The sequence below is a fragment of the Loxodonta africana genome, chromosome 9 (genome assembly GCF_030014295.1).
Source record: "Loxodonta africana isolate mLoxAfr1 chromosome 9, mLoxAfr1.hap2, whole genome shotgun sequence".
NCBI lineage: Eukaryota > Metazoa > Chordata > Mammalia > Proboscidea > Elephantidae > Loxodonta > Loxodonta africana.
The window spans coordinates 81,631,688-81,648,743 of NC_087350.1; the positions used below are offsets into that span (position 1 = coordinate 81,631,688).

General features: G+C 39.0%; 1 protein-coding gene across 1 annotated transcript in view; it reads right to left on the bottom strand.

The window, feature by feature from the left end:
• The window catches only part of RECK (reversion inducing cysteine rich protein with kazal motifs), an 83,511-nt gene that overhangs the window by 12,003 nt on the left and 54,452 nt on the right, over positions 1 to 17,056 (bottom strand). Inside the window, exons 11-15 of the mRNA XM_003407590.3 lie at positions 15,774 to 15,986; positions 14,201 to 14,337; positions 11,785 to 11,925; positions 10,204 to 10,392; positions 8,679 to 8,801 (exon numbers count right to left, since the gene is read on the bottom strand). Of these exons, the coding sequence (XP_003407638.2) occupies positions 8,679 to 8,801; positions 10,204 to 10,392; positions 11,785 to 11,925; positions 14,201 to 14,337; positions 15,774 to 15,986 (803 nt within the window). The remainder of the gene's footprint in view (positions 1 to 8,678; positions 8,802 to 10,203; positions 10,393 to 11,784; positions 11,926 to 14,200; positions 14,338 to 15,773; positions 15,987 to 17,056) is intronic.

The window sequence follows — 17,056 nt, forward strand, 5'->3', positions numbered from 1 at the left end:
AAAATCAAACCAAACCCGTTGCCACTGAGTCGATTCCGACTCATAACAACTCTATAGGTCAGAGTAGAACTGCCCCCTAGAGTTTCCAAGAAGCGCCTGGTGGATTCAACTGCTGACCTTTTGGTTGGCAGCCACAGCTCTTAACCAGTACACCACCAGGGTTTCCTAATCTCCTTAAAAAAAAAAGAAAATAATGAGAAGGTGACTTAGGAAATTATTATAATTTTGAAACTGATGAGCTTTTATGAATGTCTCTTTCTGAGTTACATTTGAGTTCCAAGAAATGTGGTACACTTTGTGGCCAGTAAAATCCCCTCAGATTCTGCTAGCTAAATAGTCATTAATTTCATTTATCCCAGGGCACTAGGGGACACGCACTACACACAAAAAGGTTCTGCTAGTTGTGAAGTTCACCTTCCAAAAACATTTAGATATAAATAAATTAAAAGGTAAAAGTTGACTCTATAAATCTTTAGCATGTTCTTTATTCCCACACCCCTCCATGGCTACTCTAAGGAAGTAGGTGGTGAGAAAAACAGAACAGACACAACCTAGAAAATACACAGGCATTTTGAACCACAATTTACGGGTAAGTAAGGTAGTTTACCAGATAAAAAAAAGTTGCATTTAATTAAAACCATTCTAATCACTTTAATCACTGACCCTGTTTTTTTTATTATTATTTTTAAAATAATTTTTATTGTGCTTTAAGTGAAAGTTTACAAATCAAGTCAGTCTGTCACATATAAGCTTATATACACCTTACTTTACATACTCCCATTTACTCTCCCCCTAATGAGTCAGCCCCATTCCCTTCTTCCAGTCTCTCCTTTCGTGACCGTTTTGCCAGTTTCTAACCCTCTCTACCCTCCCATCTCCCCTCCAGACAGGAGATGCCAATACAGTCTCAAGTGTCCACCTGATACAAGTAGCTCACTCTTCATCAGCATCTCTCTCCAACCTATTGTCCAGTCCCTTCCATGTCTGATGAGTAGTCTTTGGGAATGGTTCCTGTCCTGGGCCAACAGGTTTGGGGACCATGACCGCTGGGATTCTTCTAGTCTCAGTCAGACCATTAAGTCTGGTCTTTTGATGAGAATTTGGGGTCTGCATCCCACTGTTCTCCTGCTCCCTCAGGGGTTCTCTGTTCTGCTCCCTGTCAGGGTAGGCACTGGTTGTGGCTGGGCACCATCTAGTTCTTCTGCTCTCAGGATGATGTAAGTCTCTAGTTCATGTGGCCCTTTCTGTCTCTTGGGCTCATAGTTATCGTGTGACCTTGGTGTTCTTCATTCTCCTTTGATCCAGGTGGGTTGAGACCAATTGATGCATCTCAGATGGCTGCTTGTTAGCATTTAAGACCCCAGACGCCACACTTCAAAGTGGGATGCAGAATATTTTCATAATAGAGTTTATTATGCCAATTGACTTAGAAGTCCCCTTAAGCCATAGTCCCAAACCCCCGCCCTTGCTCCGCTGACCTTTGAAGCAATCAGTTTATCCCGGAAACTTCTTTGCTTTTGGTCCAGTCCAGTTGAGCTGACCTTCCCTGTATTGAGTATTGTCCTTCCCTTCACCTAAAGTAGTTCTTATCTACTAACTAATCAGTAAATAACCCTCTCCCACCCTCCCTCTCTCTTCCCCTCTCGTAACTACAAAAGAATGTGTTCTTCTCAGTTTATACTGTTTCTCAAGAACTTATAATAGTGGTCTTATACAGTATATGTCCTTTTCCAACTGACTAATTTTTTTTTAAATTTCACTCAGCATACTGCCTTCCAGGTTCCTCCATGTTATGAAATGTTTCACAAATTCGTCACTGTTCTTTACCGATGCGTAGTATTCCATTGTGTGAATATACCATCTATTGATGGACACCTCGGTTGCTTTCAGCTTTTTGCTATTGTAAACAGTGCTGCAATAAACATGGGTGTGCATATATCTGTTCATGTAAAGGCTCTTATTTCTCTAGGGTATATTCCGAGGAGTGGGATTTCTGGGTTGTATGGTAGTTTTATTTCTAAATTTTTAAGAAAACGCCACATAGATTTCCAAAGTGGTTGTACCATTTTACATCCCCACCAGCAGTGTGTAAGAGTTCCAATCTCTCCATAGCCCCTCCAACATTTATTATTTTGTGTTTTTTGGATTAATGACAGCCTTGTTGGAGTGAGATGGAATCTCATCTTATTTTTAATTTGCATTTCTCTAATGGCTAATGATCGAGAGCATTTTCTCATGTATCTGTTAGCTGCCTGAATATCTTCTTCAGTAACGTGCATGTTCGTATCCTTTGCCCACTTCTTGATTGGGTTGTTTGTCTTTTTGTGGTTGAGTTTTGACAGAATCATATAGATTTTAGAGATCAGGCGTTGGTCAGGGATGTCTTAGATGAAAATTTTTTCCCAATCTGTAGGTAGTCTTTTTACTCTTTTGGTGAAGTCTTTAGATGAACATAGGTGTTTGATTCTTAGGAGCTCCCAGTTATCTAATTTCTCTTCGTCATAAATAGTAATGTTTTGTATTCTGTTTATGCCTTGTATTAGGGCTCCTAACATTGTCCCCATTTTTTCTTCCATGATTTTATCGTTTTAGTCTTTATGTTTAGGGCTTTGATCCACTTGGAGTTAGTTTTTGTGCATGGTGTGAGGTATGGGTCCTATTTCATTTTTTTGCAAATGGATATCCAGTTATACCAGCACCATTTGTTAAAAAGACTATCTTTTCCCCAATTAACTGACACTGGGCCTTTGTCAAATATCAGCTGCTCATACGTGGATGGATTTATATCTGGGTTCTCAATTCTGTTCCATCGGTCTATGTGCCTGTTGTTGTACCAATACCAGGCTGTTTTGATTACTGTGGCTATATAATATGTTCTAAAATCAGGTGGAGTGAAGCTTCCCACTTTCTTCTTCTTTATTTATCCAGGGCTTCTTTCCCGTCCATATGAAGTTGGTGATTTGTTTCTCCATCACTTTAAAAAATGTCATTGGAATTTGCATCGGAAGTGCATTGTATGTATAGATGGCTTTTGGTAGAATAGACATTTTTACTATGTTAAGTCTTCCTATCCATGAGCAAGGTATGTTTTTCCACTTATGTAGGTCCCTTTTAGTTTCTTGCACTAGTACTTTGTAGTTTTCTTTGTATAGGTCTTTTACATCTTTGGTAAGATTTATTCCTAAGTATTTTATCTTCTTGGGGGCTACTGTGAATGGTATTGATTTGGTGATTTCCTCTTCGATGTTCTTCTTGTTGATGTAGAGGAATCCAAGTGATTTTTGTATGTTTATCTTGTAACCTGAGACTCTGCCAAACTCTTCTATTAGTTTCAGTAGTTTTCTGGAGGATTCCTTGGGGTTTTCTGTGTATAAGATCATGTCATCTGCAGATAGAGATAATTTTACTTCTTCCTTGCCAATCCAGATGCCCTTTATTTCTTTGTCTAGCCTAATTGTTCTGGCTAGGACCTCTAGCACAATGTTGAACAAGAGTGGTGATAAAGGGCATCCTTGTCTGGTTCCCGTTCTCAAGGGAAATGCTTTCAGGCTCTCTCCATTTAGAATGATGTTGGCTGTTGGCTTTGTACAGATGCCCTTTATTATGTTGAGGAATTTTCCTTCAATTCCTATTTTCCTGAGAGTTTTTTATCATGAATGGGTGTTGGACTTTGTCAAATGCCTTTTCTCCATCAATTGATAAGATCATGCGGTTCTTGTCTTTTGTTTTATTTATATGGTGGATTACATTAATGGTTTTTCTAATATTGAACCAGCCTTGCATACCTGGTATAAATCCCACTTGGTCGTGGTGGATTATTTTTTTGATATGTTGTTGAATTCTATTGGCTAGAATTTTGTTGAGGATTTTTGCATCTATGTTCATGAGGGATATAGGTCTGTAATTTTCTTTTTTTGTCATGTCTTTACCTGGTTTTGGTATCAGGGATATGCTGGCTTCATAAAATGAGTTAGGTAGTATTCCATCATTTTCTATGCTTTGAAATACCTTTAGTAGTAGTGGTGTTAACTCTTCTCTGAAAGTTTGGTAGAACTCTGCAGTAAAGCTGTCCGGGCCAGGGCTTTTTTTTCTTGGGAGCTTTTTGATTACCTTTTCAATCTCTTTTTTTGTTATGGGTCTATTTAATTGTTCTATTTCTGATTGTGTTAGTTTAGGTAGGTAGTGTTTTTCCAGGAATTCATCCATTTCTTCTAGGTTTGCAAATTTGTTAGAGTACAATTTTTTGTAATAATCTGATATGACTCTTTTAATTTCAGTTGGGTCTGTTGTGATATGGCCCATCTCGTCTCTTATTCAGGTTATTTGTTTCCTTTCCTGTATTTCTTTAGTCAGTCTGGCCAGTGGTTTATCAATTTTGATAATTTTTTCAAAGAACCAGCTTTTGGCTTTGTTAATTCTTTGAATTATTTTTCTGTTCTCTATTTCATTTAGTTCAGCTCTAATTTTTACTATTTGTTTTCTTCTGGTGCCTGATGGATTCTTTTGTTGCTCACTTTCTATTTGTTCAAGTTGTAGGGACAGTTCTCTGATTTTGGCTCTTTCTTCTTTTTGTATGTGTGCATTTATCGATATAAATTGACCTCTGAGCACTGCTTTTGCTGTGTCCCAGAGGTTTTGATATGAAGTGTTTTCATTCTCATTGCATTCTATTAATTTCTTTATTGCCTCCTTAATGTCTTCTATAACCCAGTCTTTTTTGAGCAGGGTATTGTTCAGTTTCCAAGTGTTTGATTTCTTTTCCCTGATTTTTCTGTTATTGATTTGTACTTTTATGGCCTTATGGTCTGAGAAAATGCTATGTAATATTTCGATGTTTTGGATTCTGCTAAGGTTTGTTTGATGACCTAATGTGTGATCTATTCTAGAAAATGTTCCATGTGCACTAGAAAAAAAAGTATACTTTGCAGCTGTTGGGTGGAGTGTTCTGTATAGGTCTATGAGGTCAAGTTGGTTGATTTGTAGCAATTAGGTCTTCCATGTCTCTATAGAGCTTCTTACTGGAAGTCCTATCCTTCTCCGAAAGTGGTGTGTTGAAGTCTCCTACTATAATTGTGGAGGTGTCTATCTCACTTTTCAGTTCTGTTAAAGTTTGTTTTATGTATCTTGCAGCCCTGTCATTGGGTACATAAATATTTAATATGGTTATATCTTCCTGATCAATTGTCCCTTTAATCATTATGTAGTGTCCTTCTTTATCCTTTGTGGTGGATTTAACTTTGAAGTCTATTTTGTCAGAAATTAATATTGCTACTCCTGCTCTTTTTTGATTGCTGTTTCCTTGATATATTTTTTTCCATCCTTTGAGTTTTAGTTTGTTTGTGTCTCTAAGTCTAAGGTGTGTCTCTCGTAGGCAGCATATAGACAGATCGTGTTTCTTTATCCAGTCTGAGACTCTCTGTCTCTTTAGTGGTGCATTTAGTCCATTTACATTCAGTGTAATTATAGATAAGTATTTTTGTGTGTGTGTGTGTTTAGTGCTGTCATTTTGATGCCTTTTTGTGTGTGTTGTTGACAATTTCATTTTTCCACTTACTTTTTTGTGCTGAGACATTTTTCTTTGTAAATTGTGTGTTCCTCATTTTCATAGAAGTCGAATTTATGTTTGCTGAGTCGTTATGCTTTTCTTGGTTTTTATTTTGAGTTATGGAATTGTTAGACCTCTTTGTGGTTACCTTAATATTTACCCCTATTTTTCTAAGTAAAAACCTAACTTGTATCGTCCTATATCGCCTTGTTTTCCTCTCCATATGGCAATTCTATGCCTCCTGTATTTAGTCCCTCTTTTTGATTATTGTGATCTTTTACATAATGACTTCAATGATGCCCTGTTTTGAGCATTTTTTTCTTTTTAAAATTAATCTTAATTTGTTTTTGTGATTTCCTTATTTGAGTTGCTATCAGAATGTTCTGTTCTGTGACCTTGTGTTGTGTTGTTATCTGATGTTATTGAGTTTCTGACCAAACAATTTCCTTTAGTATTTCTTGTAGCTTTGGTTTGGTTTTTGCAAATTCTCTAAGCTTGTGTTTATCTGTAAATGTTTTAATTTCACCTTCATATTTGAGAGAGAGTTTTGCTGGATAAATGATCCTTGGCTGGCAGTTTTTCTCCTTCAGTGCTCTATATGTGTCATCCCATTGCCTTCTTGACTGCATGGTTTCTGCTGAGTAGTCTGAACTTATTCTTATTGATTCTCCTTTGTAGGAGACCTTTCTTTTATCCCCGACTGCTTTTAAAATTTTCTCTTTATCTTTGGTTTTGGCAAGTTTGATGATAATATGTCTTGGTGATTTTCTTTTTGGATCAATCTTATATGGGGTTCGATGAGCATCTTGGATAGATATCCTTTCGTCTTTCATGATGTCAGGGAAGTTTTCTGCCAACAGATCTTCAACTATTCTCTCTGTATTTTCTGTTATCCCTCCTTGTTCTGGAACTCCAATCACACACAAATTATTCTTCTTGATAGAGTCCCACATGATTCATAGGGTTTCTTCATTTTTTTTTAATTCTTTTATCTGATTTTTCTTCAAGTATATTGGTGTCAATTGCCTTATCCTCCACCTCCCCCACTCTGCATTCCCATTCCTCGATTCTGCTCCTCTGACTTCCTATTGAGTTGTCTAATTCTGTAATTTTACTCTTAATCTTTTGGATTTCTGAATGCTGTCTTTCTATGGATTCTTGTAGCTTATTAATTTTTCCACTATGTTCTTGAATAATCTTTTTGATTTCTTCAACTGCTTTATCAGTGTGTTCCTTGGCTTTTTCTGTAGCTTGCCTTATTTCATTTTTGAGGTCATCCCTGATGTCTTGAAGCATTCTGTAAATTAGTTTTTTATATTCTGCATCTGGCAATTCCTGCATTGTATCTTCACTTGGGAAAGATTTTGATTCTTTAATTTGGGGAGTTGTAGAAGCAATCATGGTCTGCTTCTTTATGTGGTTTGATATCGACTGCTGTCTCCAAGCCATCTATAAGATATTGTAATGATTTATTTTACACTTGCTCACTGAGTCTTATCTTGTTTTGTTTTCTTTCAATATACGCAGATGGGCTACTAGATTGCACTGTCTTGATTGTTGTAGCCTTTGAATCACTTATGTCCTCTTACCAGCTTGTTTGGGCCATTACCAGAAATATAAGCCTAAGAGTCCATTCACTATTCTTGAGTAGAATCTGATTTTGGTAGATGTCACTATCCTCAGACCCCTATGGCAGGAGGTTAGGTGGTTTGGGTGGAGCTTCAGCCCTCAGTTCCCCATTGTGGGTCAGTGAGGGCTCTGTTTAATAGGAAGAGATATCAGACCTGGAAAACTTGTCTTTCCAGTAAACCGCTAAAACAATTACAGTCAGATCACTATCAGAATTGCCTTTGCAGTATAATAGCCACCTTGTTCCCTGTAGGGATGAAAGCCCAAGACTGTGGATCTCATATGCTTGGCTAGAGCTGGTTCTGTATTTTTAGTTCAATTTCGGGAAGTCAGGGAAGGATTCTTGGTCCCTGGGTTTTTTGTAGCTGGTTCTCTCAGGCCAGGAGAATGGGTTAGGAAAAGACAAAACAAACAAACAAACAAACCGAAGAGCACTTCACTCTCTGGCCCGGGAAATTCCAATGTTAATGAAGCTGCCTGGGAAGAGGAGGGTAGGGATCAGATAGACAGGAGAGAGTCGCACCCAGGAATATAGACAAAGTTACTTATCTTGCTTGGTGAGGACTGTTTTATCTGAGATTCCCGAGGGGCAGGTAGCCTGTGTGCTGTTGTGCTGTTGGCTGGGTCAAGATTGCCCCCCGGGGTCAGGCCCACGTCCTGGCATGTGCTGTCCCAGAAGCCGTGGTCAGTTCCTCCGCTCCCGGTCCAAAGCCCAGCGCCATGGTTCCCTGGCTGGGATGCTGCACTCCCGGCTCTGAAACCAGTCGCTGCCTCCCAGTGACTTCTCCTCCTGTCAGCCGCGTCGCTGCACTGCCTGCGTGCACTGGCTGGGCTTCCCCTGAGGTCACTTCAGGAGGCTAGTGCTACGGCCCGTGTTTGCACCGTCTCAGGATGCTGTGCTCAGCTCCCCTGCGCCCAGTCCAAAACCCAGCGCCAAGGTTTTCTGACTGGGACGCTGGCTCCACGCTCCTAAAACAGTCACTGTTTCCCTGTGGTTGCTTGTTCGTTCTCTTGTTGGCCCCATCAGTGTGCAGTCTGCTTGCGCTGGCTGAGTCTCTGTCACTCAGGTCAACTCTTTAGATCTGTGTTTGATGTTCAGGGTTTGTAGACTGTCATGTATGTGATCGATTCACTTGTTTTTCCGAGTCTTTGTTGCAAGAGGGATCTGAGGTAGCGTCTACCTAGGCAGCCATCTTGGCCCCACCCAGGTTTGCGACCCTGTTGTTTTTGACTCACGGAATTCCAGAATATTAGTGCTGGAAGGGCCGTAAGAAACCATTTAGTTCAACGTCTTCAATTCATAGAAGAGCAGAGATTCAGAGTAGGAAACTGTCTTGCTCTCAGATTCTGTATGTATTTTATCGCGTGTACTGTAGTTAAACCCACTCTTGAGAAATCACGCTTCTCATCAGTTAGGCAAGCCTAGAGAAGCTGCCTTTAAGGGAAAAATAGGTCCAGTGGAATGAGGGCCCACTGAGGATAGCCTCTGGGTGACCACGGTTACCTGTGAAGGTGCGATGGTCATCTTCTGAGCTATGCTCACTGAGGCAGAGACGGGTAGAACACACCAAATTGCCAGCAAAACAAGAACAGACATTGCAGTCGATATTAAAGGATGTTCCATGACCTAAGAGAAAGAGAAATAAAATGTTGATCTATATTTAGAAATAAGCATAAATAAAAAATTTAATAGCTTAAAAAGTTTAAAATGGAAATTCCTGAAAGATTACTTCTGAATATGTAACTTAGGGAGTTACATCTGTGATCTTTATGTTTTTGTATTTACCTTTTAGCACATCCCTCCAAATTTCTAATGTGCTGGTCTCACCAGACTGCTCCCAATTCTCTGAGACTGTTTTGACCTGCTCCTCTGCCTGGAATGCTCTTTTCCTCCTTCCAGAATTTCATTCGTGTCTCTAGTCCTGATACACTTTTTGGGTCAAAGACCCTCCTGATGTCCTGGCAAGAATGACTCCACAAGAGTACTTGGTCTCTCCTTTTTATGCCTCACATTCTTTCCCATCTTACCATGTGAAGCCTGACCCCAATCCACAATCTTGGTTTCAGCTCTGCAAGGTATTAGCATGTTCTTTGGTACAAAATGGGCCTCCAGTCAGTGGAAGTTTATGGCAGGAATGAATTGGTTTATCCTCAGGTACCCTACCTCCACAAGCAGAAAACAGACTAAGAAACAAACACTTGACTTGCTCTGTGGTGGAAGTTCGGAAGCTCTTTTTAGCCACAAGTACTCTTCTTTCCAATGAGATCTCACACAGAAGGATAAATAAAGAAGCATACAAAAGCTGAAGTACTCTAGTTGATGGGGGTGGAGTGGGAGTAGAGTCGTTAGGGCTATAAACAAAAGATGGTTAAGGAAGCAGTGGGAAATCAAGACCCCAAGACTTTTAGAGAAGGTGATCAAAGAGTGGCACTTCTTAGTGTGCTCTCTCTCAACCTCCAACCAACCGTGTGGTTCCCACCCTCCAGTTTGCTCTCCATGCTGTTGAATTCTGAGTCTGTGTGTGTGGTGATGGTGGGGCATGGATGGGGAAAGGGTGGAGCGGTGGGTACCTGTGGTCTTGCCTGTGAAGAGCATGAGCATTAGAATCAAATAGGCTGAGAATAAACCCACTTTGGCCATTTACTAGCTGGGCAATCTCTTTAATAAGCATCAGCAGCTTGCTTGTCTGTGAAGAAGGGATGATAACAGTACCTGTACCAAAGGGTAACTGGAGGATTAAATGAGATACTGCAGGCCAAGACATAGCATAGTGCTTGGCACACAGATAGAGTTCAGTAAGTATTAATTAACCATTCCAGTATTAGCTATTAGCCTCTTCTTGAGAAGCTTCTAAGAGCGTTCTTTAGAAGCCCTAGAGCCCTGTATAGTTTGCAAAATAATGCCCTGAAGTATCTAATTTGTAGAGCTTACCCTTGGAGAAGGATCTATCCAATGTTCTTCCTACAAAGTTAAGATAGCGTTTCATATTAAAACCAAAAATAAATAAGGAATACGGTTCAACACTCACTTTTTCTTTTTCCTCCAACAATACAGGACTTCTGGAGGTCTACACAGTGCATCTCCATACAGTTTTCTAAAAGTCCACTTTGTCCACATGAACAAATTTTATAACAACCAACGTCCCCTGCAGATGATGGCACCTGGATTAGTGTCCCTTGACGGACGATGAAATCAGAAGCTTCTCCCAATTTGCAACCTGTACAAACAAAAATTAGCTGAGATAGATGGTACTCCTCTATGACATTGTTCTATGACATTAGACACATTTTACAAAAGTATTCTAGGTACTCTGTGGCTATTAAAGATTATATAATAGAACTTCTACCAGGTTAAGGATTCTGCCTTGATCCATTGGCCAAAAATATATCCTCTCAAATAGAAATTCTGTGTTCTGTGGGATGGTGATGATTAAGGACCTATACTCCAAAATTAGCTCTAGTTAAGCATTAACATGCTATGAGGTGTAACTTTTTTTTTTCTTTGGGCTACTCAAAAGTTTTCAAACATAGAAACCGACAGTATTTTTAGAATCATTTTTGTCAGAAAATTTTTTAGTGATGGAACACAAGCATATCTTAAATTGAAAGAAAAATTGAATATTTGGGTGGGTTTAAGAAAAATCCATTTTATATCTTAAACTTTTCTATCTTATTACGAAGTGGGTTTTCTTAGTTTAACAAAACAAGAAAATTCTGAACTGTATTCCATATTTAAAGAATAAGTATGTCACTACTTTAAGCAAATATGCCTTGTTTTCCTTGCCAAGGAAAATACTGGTAAAATTATAATGCAAAGATAATAGAAAGAAAATACTACCTTGAAATTTAAAACACCCAAACATTTTCAGTTTTAATAAGGTTTATTATGATTCCATAGGTGATTTATTTAGGTATTACACAAATACTATATAAATCCTCTGAGACATCATATTTATTTAACTTTTTGCTCTGTTTTACTTCATAAATATTTACAGATGTTGGTTTCAACATGATAAAGAAACATTTTCAACTGGGAAATTGATAAAAGAAAGCAAAAGATTACCACAACTATATTCTAAAGGGACCCACAGAGAGATAAAGACTATCAAAAGTCTAAGGGATAAAGATTTTTCAATCTTAAAATTATATGCATTTAAACACGATATCAATCTTCATGGAGATATTTATACATCCTGTTGAGTATACCAACTCTCCATATATTAAAGGAAAGAAGAGAGAGAAAAACAAAGAAACAAACCACAACGTACAGTGCATTTTCTCAAACATTACAGCATGGAAAAAAAAGTATAAAATACTAGCCCAGTGTTCTCTGTTCTTTTGTATTCAAGAATCCTAAAACTCATTATGAAAGTCACATTTTGGATTGATATTTTTAGTTTACAATATAAATGACAATTGAAGGTTATAAGTATCTTTTTTTTTTTTTCCTGCTTAGATACGTAATACATGTTTACTGGGAAAGCCTCAAGCATTTCAGGAGAACAATGTATAAAGCCCCTTGTAATCTCACTCCAAAGAGAACCCCTATAAGGAAACACTGGCAGCACCTATCCATACTCATCCTACATGCACACCCACCTACCTCTTACCTTGAACACAAGAGTATGGAAGGCATGGATCTCCAAATGGACATCCTTTTCGGTTTACTTCACAGAGCTCACTAGCAGGGCAAGGATTTGGGTTACAGGGATGAGTGACCTCTTCTACAATATTACCTAAAGTACTTGGTCCTGAAAAAGCCGGTAAAAGATCAGGTTAGCCAACCTAAAACAGTAGCAGAGGTCTGCAAATTCTCTGAGTTAATCATGGGTGGAATAAATAGACAGCTCATGAGCATTAAGGTAAGGCCAGATTCTAGTAGCTATTAAAACAGTCAGATTTTTTGATCAGTTGTGAATTTAGCATAAACACACACATATTTTTTTATTTACTGAGTACCTACAATATGCCAAGCGAGGTTGTAGGCACTGTTACAATGATGAACAAAACAGACAAGTACTTAACATGGAATTTGCATTCTGGTAGAGAAAAAGGCTACACAGAGACACACACACACAATTTATAAAGGTCAGATGGTGATAAGCATAAGAAGAAAAAAGTTGTGGAAAGTGACAGATATATTTTGGATAGGGTAGTTAAATAGGTGGTGTGTCTAACAGGGATCATTTAGCACATTTTACCAAAAATGATAATAATTTATTATGGCCAGATGGACTCCATGATTATATTTGTGAACTTGTGAAATAATGACCAAAGAAAAGTTTCAGCTAATATATGTAATATTTAAACAGAGCACCGAAATTCAAACTATTGAAATAGTTTCCTTCTACACATATAGTAGGCTGCTCTAATAGAGACTACGATTGCTAATACATTAGTTTTGCTTACTTGATTTAGGCCAGACTCAGAATCTAAGACTATCTAGACTATTATTTTACAAATAAGGAAACTGAGGCTCAAAGAGGTCTCTTTTTTACCATACTGACCACAAAGGTTTAGGGACATGATCTGATCTTGAGAAAATGTGGCAGGTATTACTAGCGGCAAGTCTAGCATCCACTCTTCTCTGCCTTCTTACTAACCAACCCAAAACCAAACCCAGTGCTGTCGAGTCGATTCCGACTCATAGCAACCCTATAGACAGAGTAGAACTGCCCCACAGAGTTTCCAAGGAGTGCCTGGTGTATTCAAACTGCCAACTCTTTGGTTAGCAGCCGTAGCACTTAACCACTACACCACCAGGGTTTCCCCTTCTTACTAACGGAACCCCAAACTTATTTAGGCTGCCAGTGGGCCCAACCTTTCCCAGTATCCCTTACAACTAGGGGCAGCCAATGAAATTAAGAAAGTGTCTGTTCTCTCTATTCTTTTTTACTGTCCGGAACTATGATATGGTGGCTGGAACCCCAGCAGCCATACTGTGATGATGAAGTGCTTGAAGTAACGTTTATGACAGAAACCAAATGTTAAGAGTGGTGGAGAAAGATAGAAGGAACCTGGATTCCTGGTGATAATGGAGCCACCAAAGCAGCCCTGAAATATTTACTTATTTACTTCTGAGCTTTCTTTTACTTATATTTTGTTGTTCTCTTATATGCCACCAGGGTCTCCCTCTTATATGCAGCCAGACTTAATTCCATCTGACTTAATTCATCGCCTTTCCAGTCAGCCCATGGCACTAATGCCCCCTGGTGGCAGCTTAATCCTAACTACTTGGTGTGTAGGAGTTGCACTTGCTTGCTATCCTCTGGTTTCTACCACACATTTCCACCTTGCTGCCAAGAGGCTTAGACCTAGGATCCATCAATGAGATACCAACTTACTTATCTACCTCTTGGCAGGAGTATTCCGCAGAGAGAAGCTGAAGTAGTGAGATAGGTTCCATTTTCATGTACCCACCCAGACCATCATGCCTTACTCCCTATTTGGTAAGTAACACAAGCCAATGCCTGGCTCAGGTCCACTGATACTCTGACCACAAAAAGCTTAAGGCTCTCTAGGGGGAAATTCTACACCCTGGTCACTATGAGTAAGAACTGACTGGAAGGCAATGGGTTTGGGTTTTTGTTTGTTTGTTTGGATTTTTTTAGGTCAAATAATGGCAAGGAGACACCAATGACATGGAACTGGTTATAAGAATGCTGGTCCCTGATTCACTGCTTAGAATTCCTGACTGATAACAGTTTACTACCTTCTTCCACTGGTATAAGGAAAAACTAGTAACTATTCTGTTCCTTTTCATAAGATTACTTCTCAATAGCCAAGGCAAGGAACTTAAACTGAAGGAAAAGGAAGAGTTAAAATCACTTCTGCTTATACATTTTATGATGGCATTTATGTCCTAGGCCAAAAAGGCCAAGCGAATAAGGTAAGGGTCTGCCACTGAGATAGTTATCACTAAGCCACATTCTCTCAACAGATAGCTGGCTCATTCAAAACAAGCATCAATGACAAAGAGAGAAGGCGGAAGTGCTTAAAATCTAAGGAAAAAAAAAAAGTATTTACTGAGATATGTATCCAAGGGTATACAATTTTCCAGGTCATCTGTAGGTGATAAAAGCTCACAAATACTTTCAGCTGTGTGGTCGTCAGGGAATTTGTTTTGGTCTCCACACTTCTTGAGAATTTCCACACAATCTGATCTTGAAAAGAAAAAGACACGGAAATTTAGGGTTTAAGGAACCTCCTTTTGTTGTCTAGTCAATATCAGTTCTGTGTCTGAAGCTTTCCAGAAAGTGAGTTTTCATAACTTAACAATGTTTCACAACTGGATGGGTGTAAGTATGGCAAAAGAGACCAGGAGTCATAATGGGCCCCTGGCTGAATAGTAATATATTACGCTATGAAAGCATCCCTAACTTTCTCTTATCTGAGATCAAAGGCCTTGTTAAATTTTATACTGTTATACCATCAATGTGGTTTTCCAATCTCTTTGAAAGAAAATCTACAAAATCACACATCTAACTTTTAGGATCCTATGCTTCTTTTTTTTTCTTTTTAAATATCTTTTTAGTTATCAACATATCAGATGTTTGACACCTTACTAACAAGGATGGCAAAACTACGTCTCACATACTTCGGACATGTTATCAGGAGGGATCAGTCCCTGGAGACAGACATCATGCTTGGTAAAGAAGAGGGTCAACGAAAAAGAGGAAGACCCTCAACAAGATGGACTGACACAGTGGCTGCAACAATGGGCTCAAGCATAACAGTTGTGAGGACAGCACAGGACCAGGTAGTGTCTCGTTCTGTTGTACAGAGGGTCCCTATGAGTCAAAACTGACAACTTAGGGGTTGGATATTAACTCAGTTTTGGAAAAGTTTTCGGGGGAGGGGGAGATCCTTGAAGAGATGCTGACAAGTTACTATGTAGTTAATGGTTGTGGTTTCATCCACCATAGCAGCTCCCATCTTTATTTTCTAGATCTCCTAAGCACACCACTTACAAAATGTTTACTAGGAACAGGTCCTTATGGCTATACTCACTAACTCCTTCATTCATGCAACATTTATGGGATACCAATTGAGTGTCAGGGTTATGTTAATCCCTGAAGAAAAGGAAAAGAGGAAAGTGGATGCGACAACAAAAATGGCACAAAAATGAAAATGTTCTTCAAAGACAGCAAAGTGTAACAGAGAATATAAGACAAGTTTACAAGTTAAACTATAAAAATAAAATTGAGGTGTGCATCCCAGTTTTTCAACAAATGTTTCTTTAACTGAGTAAGCTCTATAAAGAAAAAAAAAAAAGCTCTATTAAGAGAAGTACAAATAAAGTTCTACAGGAATTTGTACGAAGGATAGATTTCTATCTGCTGGAGAAATCTCAGAAGATTCCACAGGAATGGCTGGTATTTGAGAGGGGCCACGAAGGACAGGCAGGACATGGGCAAGTGGTAATGGGGGTAAGGGCATTTCAAGTGGGAGTGGGGGGATGGGGTGGGAAAGCATTTGGCAGGTGGAGATGATGGGCAAAGGGAAGCGGTGGCAGAGAAAACTTTAAAAGATAGGTTGTGGGTAGATCTTGGAGGGTCTGAACCAAAACTGAAGAGTTATTCCGAAGAAAGAAACTTACTTGCAAATAATACTTCCCCGGGATTTACTATGACAAGGTTTAATCTGCAGTGAACAAGCTACTGCTTTCCACATTTCTGGTTGGCACTTTTTAATGTCAAGAACAGGAATGTTTATAAATGGCATCTTTATGCTTCCTTTCTCCCACAGCTTCATGTCATTCATGGCTCCTTGATCCGACTGAGCATTACAACTCCTGAAAAGTTCTGTTGGCCTAAAGAGAAAAAAGGCCAGAAGGAATCAAGAAGTGATTATTTGTTAGAGAGAAGGAATGGGTAAAATCCTGACACATGAACACTTCAGGAAAATTTTATTTTCTTAAAGAAGAAAGCGTATGCCCAAACCAAACCCACTGCTGTGGAGTTGATTCTGACTTGGAGCGACCCTATAGGATAGAGTAGAACTGCCCCAGAGGGTTTCCAAGGGTGTAATCTTTATGGAAGCAGGCTGCCACATCTTTCTCCCGAGGAGTGGCTGGTGGGTTTGAACTGCTGACCTTTTGGTTAGCAACCAAACACTTAACCACTGCGCCACCAGAGCTCCTCAGCAAGCACATACAGCCCATCAAAGGATATCAGCTTTGAATTATATGAATATTCAACATAGATACTAGCACGAAGAATCTGATGGCATGTTTTCTTTTTAACACAAAGTTTTGTGAGGTAGTTTCAAACTTCAAAATGCTCTGGACAGGTCTACTGCCTCCAGACTTCCCCATTTCTTTCATTTCACAAACTAAATATTAAACCAAAAAATCAAACCCGTTGCCATTGAAGTTGATTCCGATTCATAGCAACCCTAAAGGACAGAGTAGAACTGCCCCACAGGGTTTCTGGCTGGTGGATTTGAACTGCCGACCTCTTGGTTAGCAGCCATAGACAGCTCTTAACCACTGTGCCACCAGGGCTCCAAATAAATAATAGGTAGGGATCCAAGTTTTTAAAATTGAGGTGTAATTTACAAAAATAAATGGGACAGATTTTATGGATACAGTTTGAGGAGATTTGACAAATGTATACTTTTTTTTTTTATACATTCATGTAAGCACACTCAAATCAATTAAGAAACACTTCATCATGCCAGAAAGTTCTCTTATGCCCCTCTCCAGCCAATTCCCCCTTTCCTCAGAGGCAATGACTTCCAGATCTTTATCCTCATAGGTTACTTTTGTGCTGGCAGCAAATTCTCTCATCTTTTTTTTTTGTTTTTAATCTAGAAATATCTTTATTTCAACTAAATTTTTGAAGGATATTTCCACTGAACATAAGATTCTGGTTGGAATTT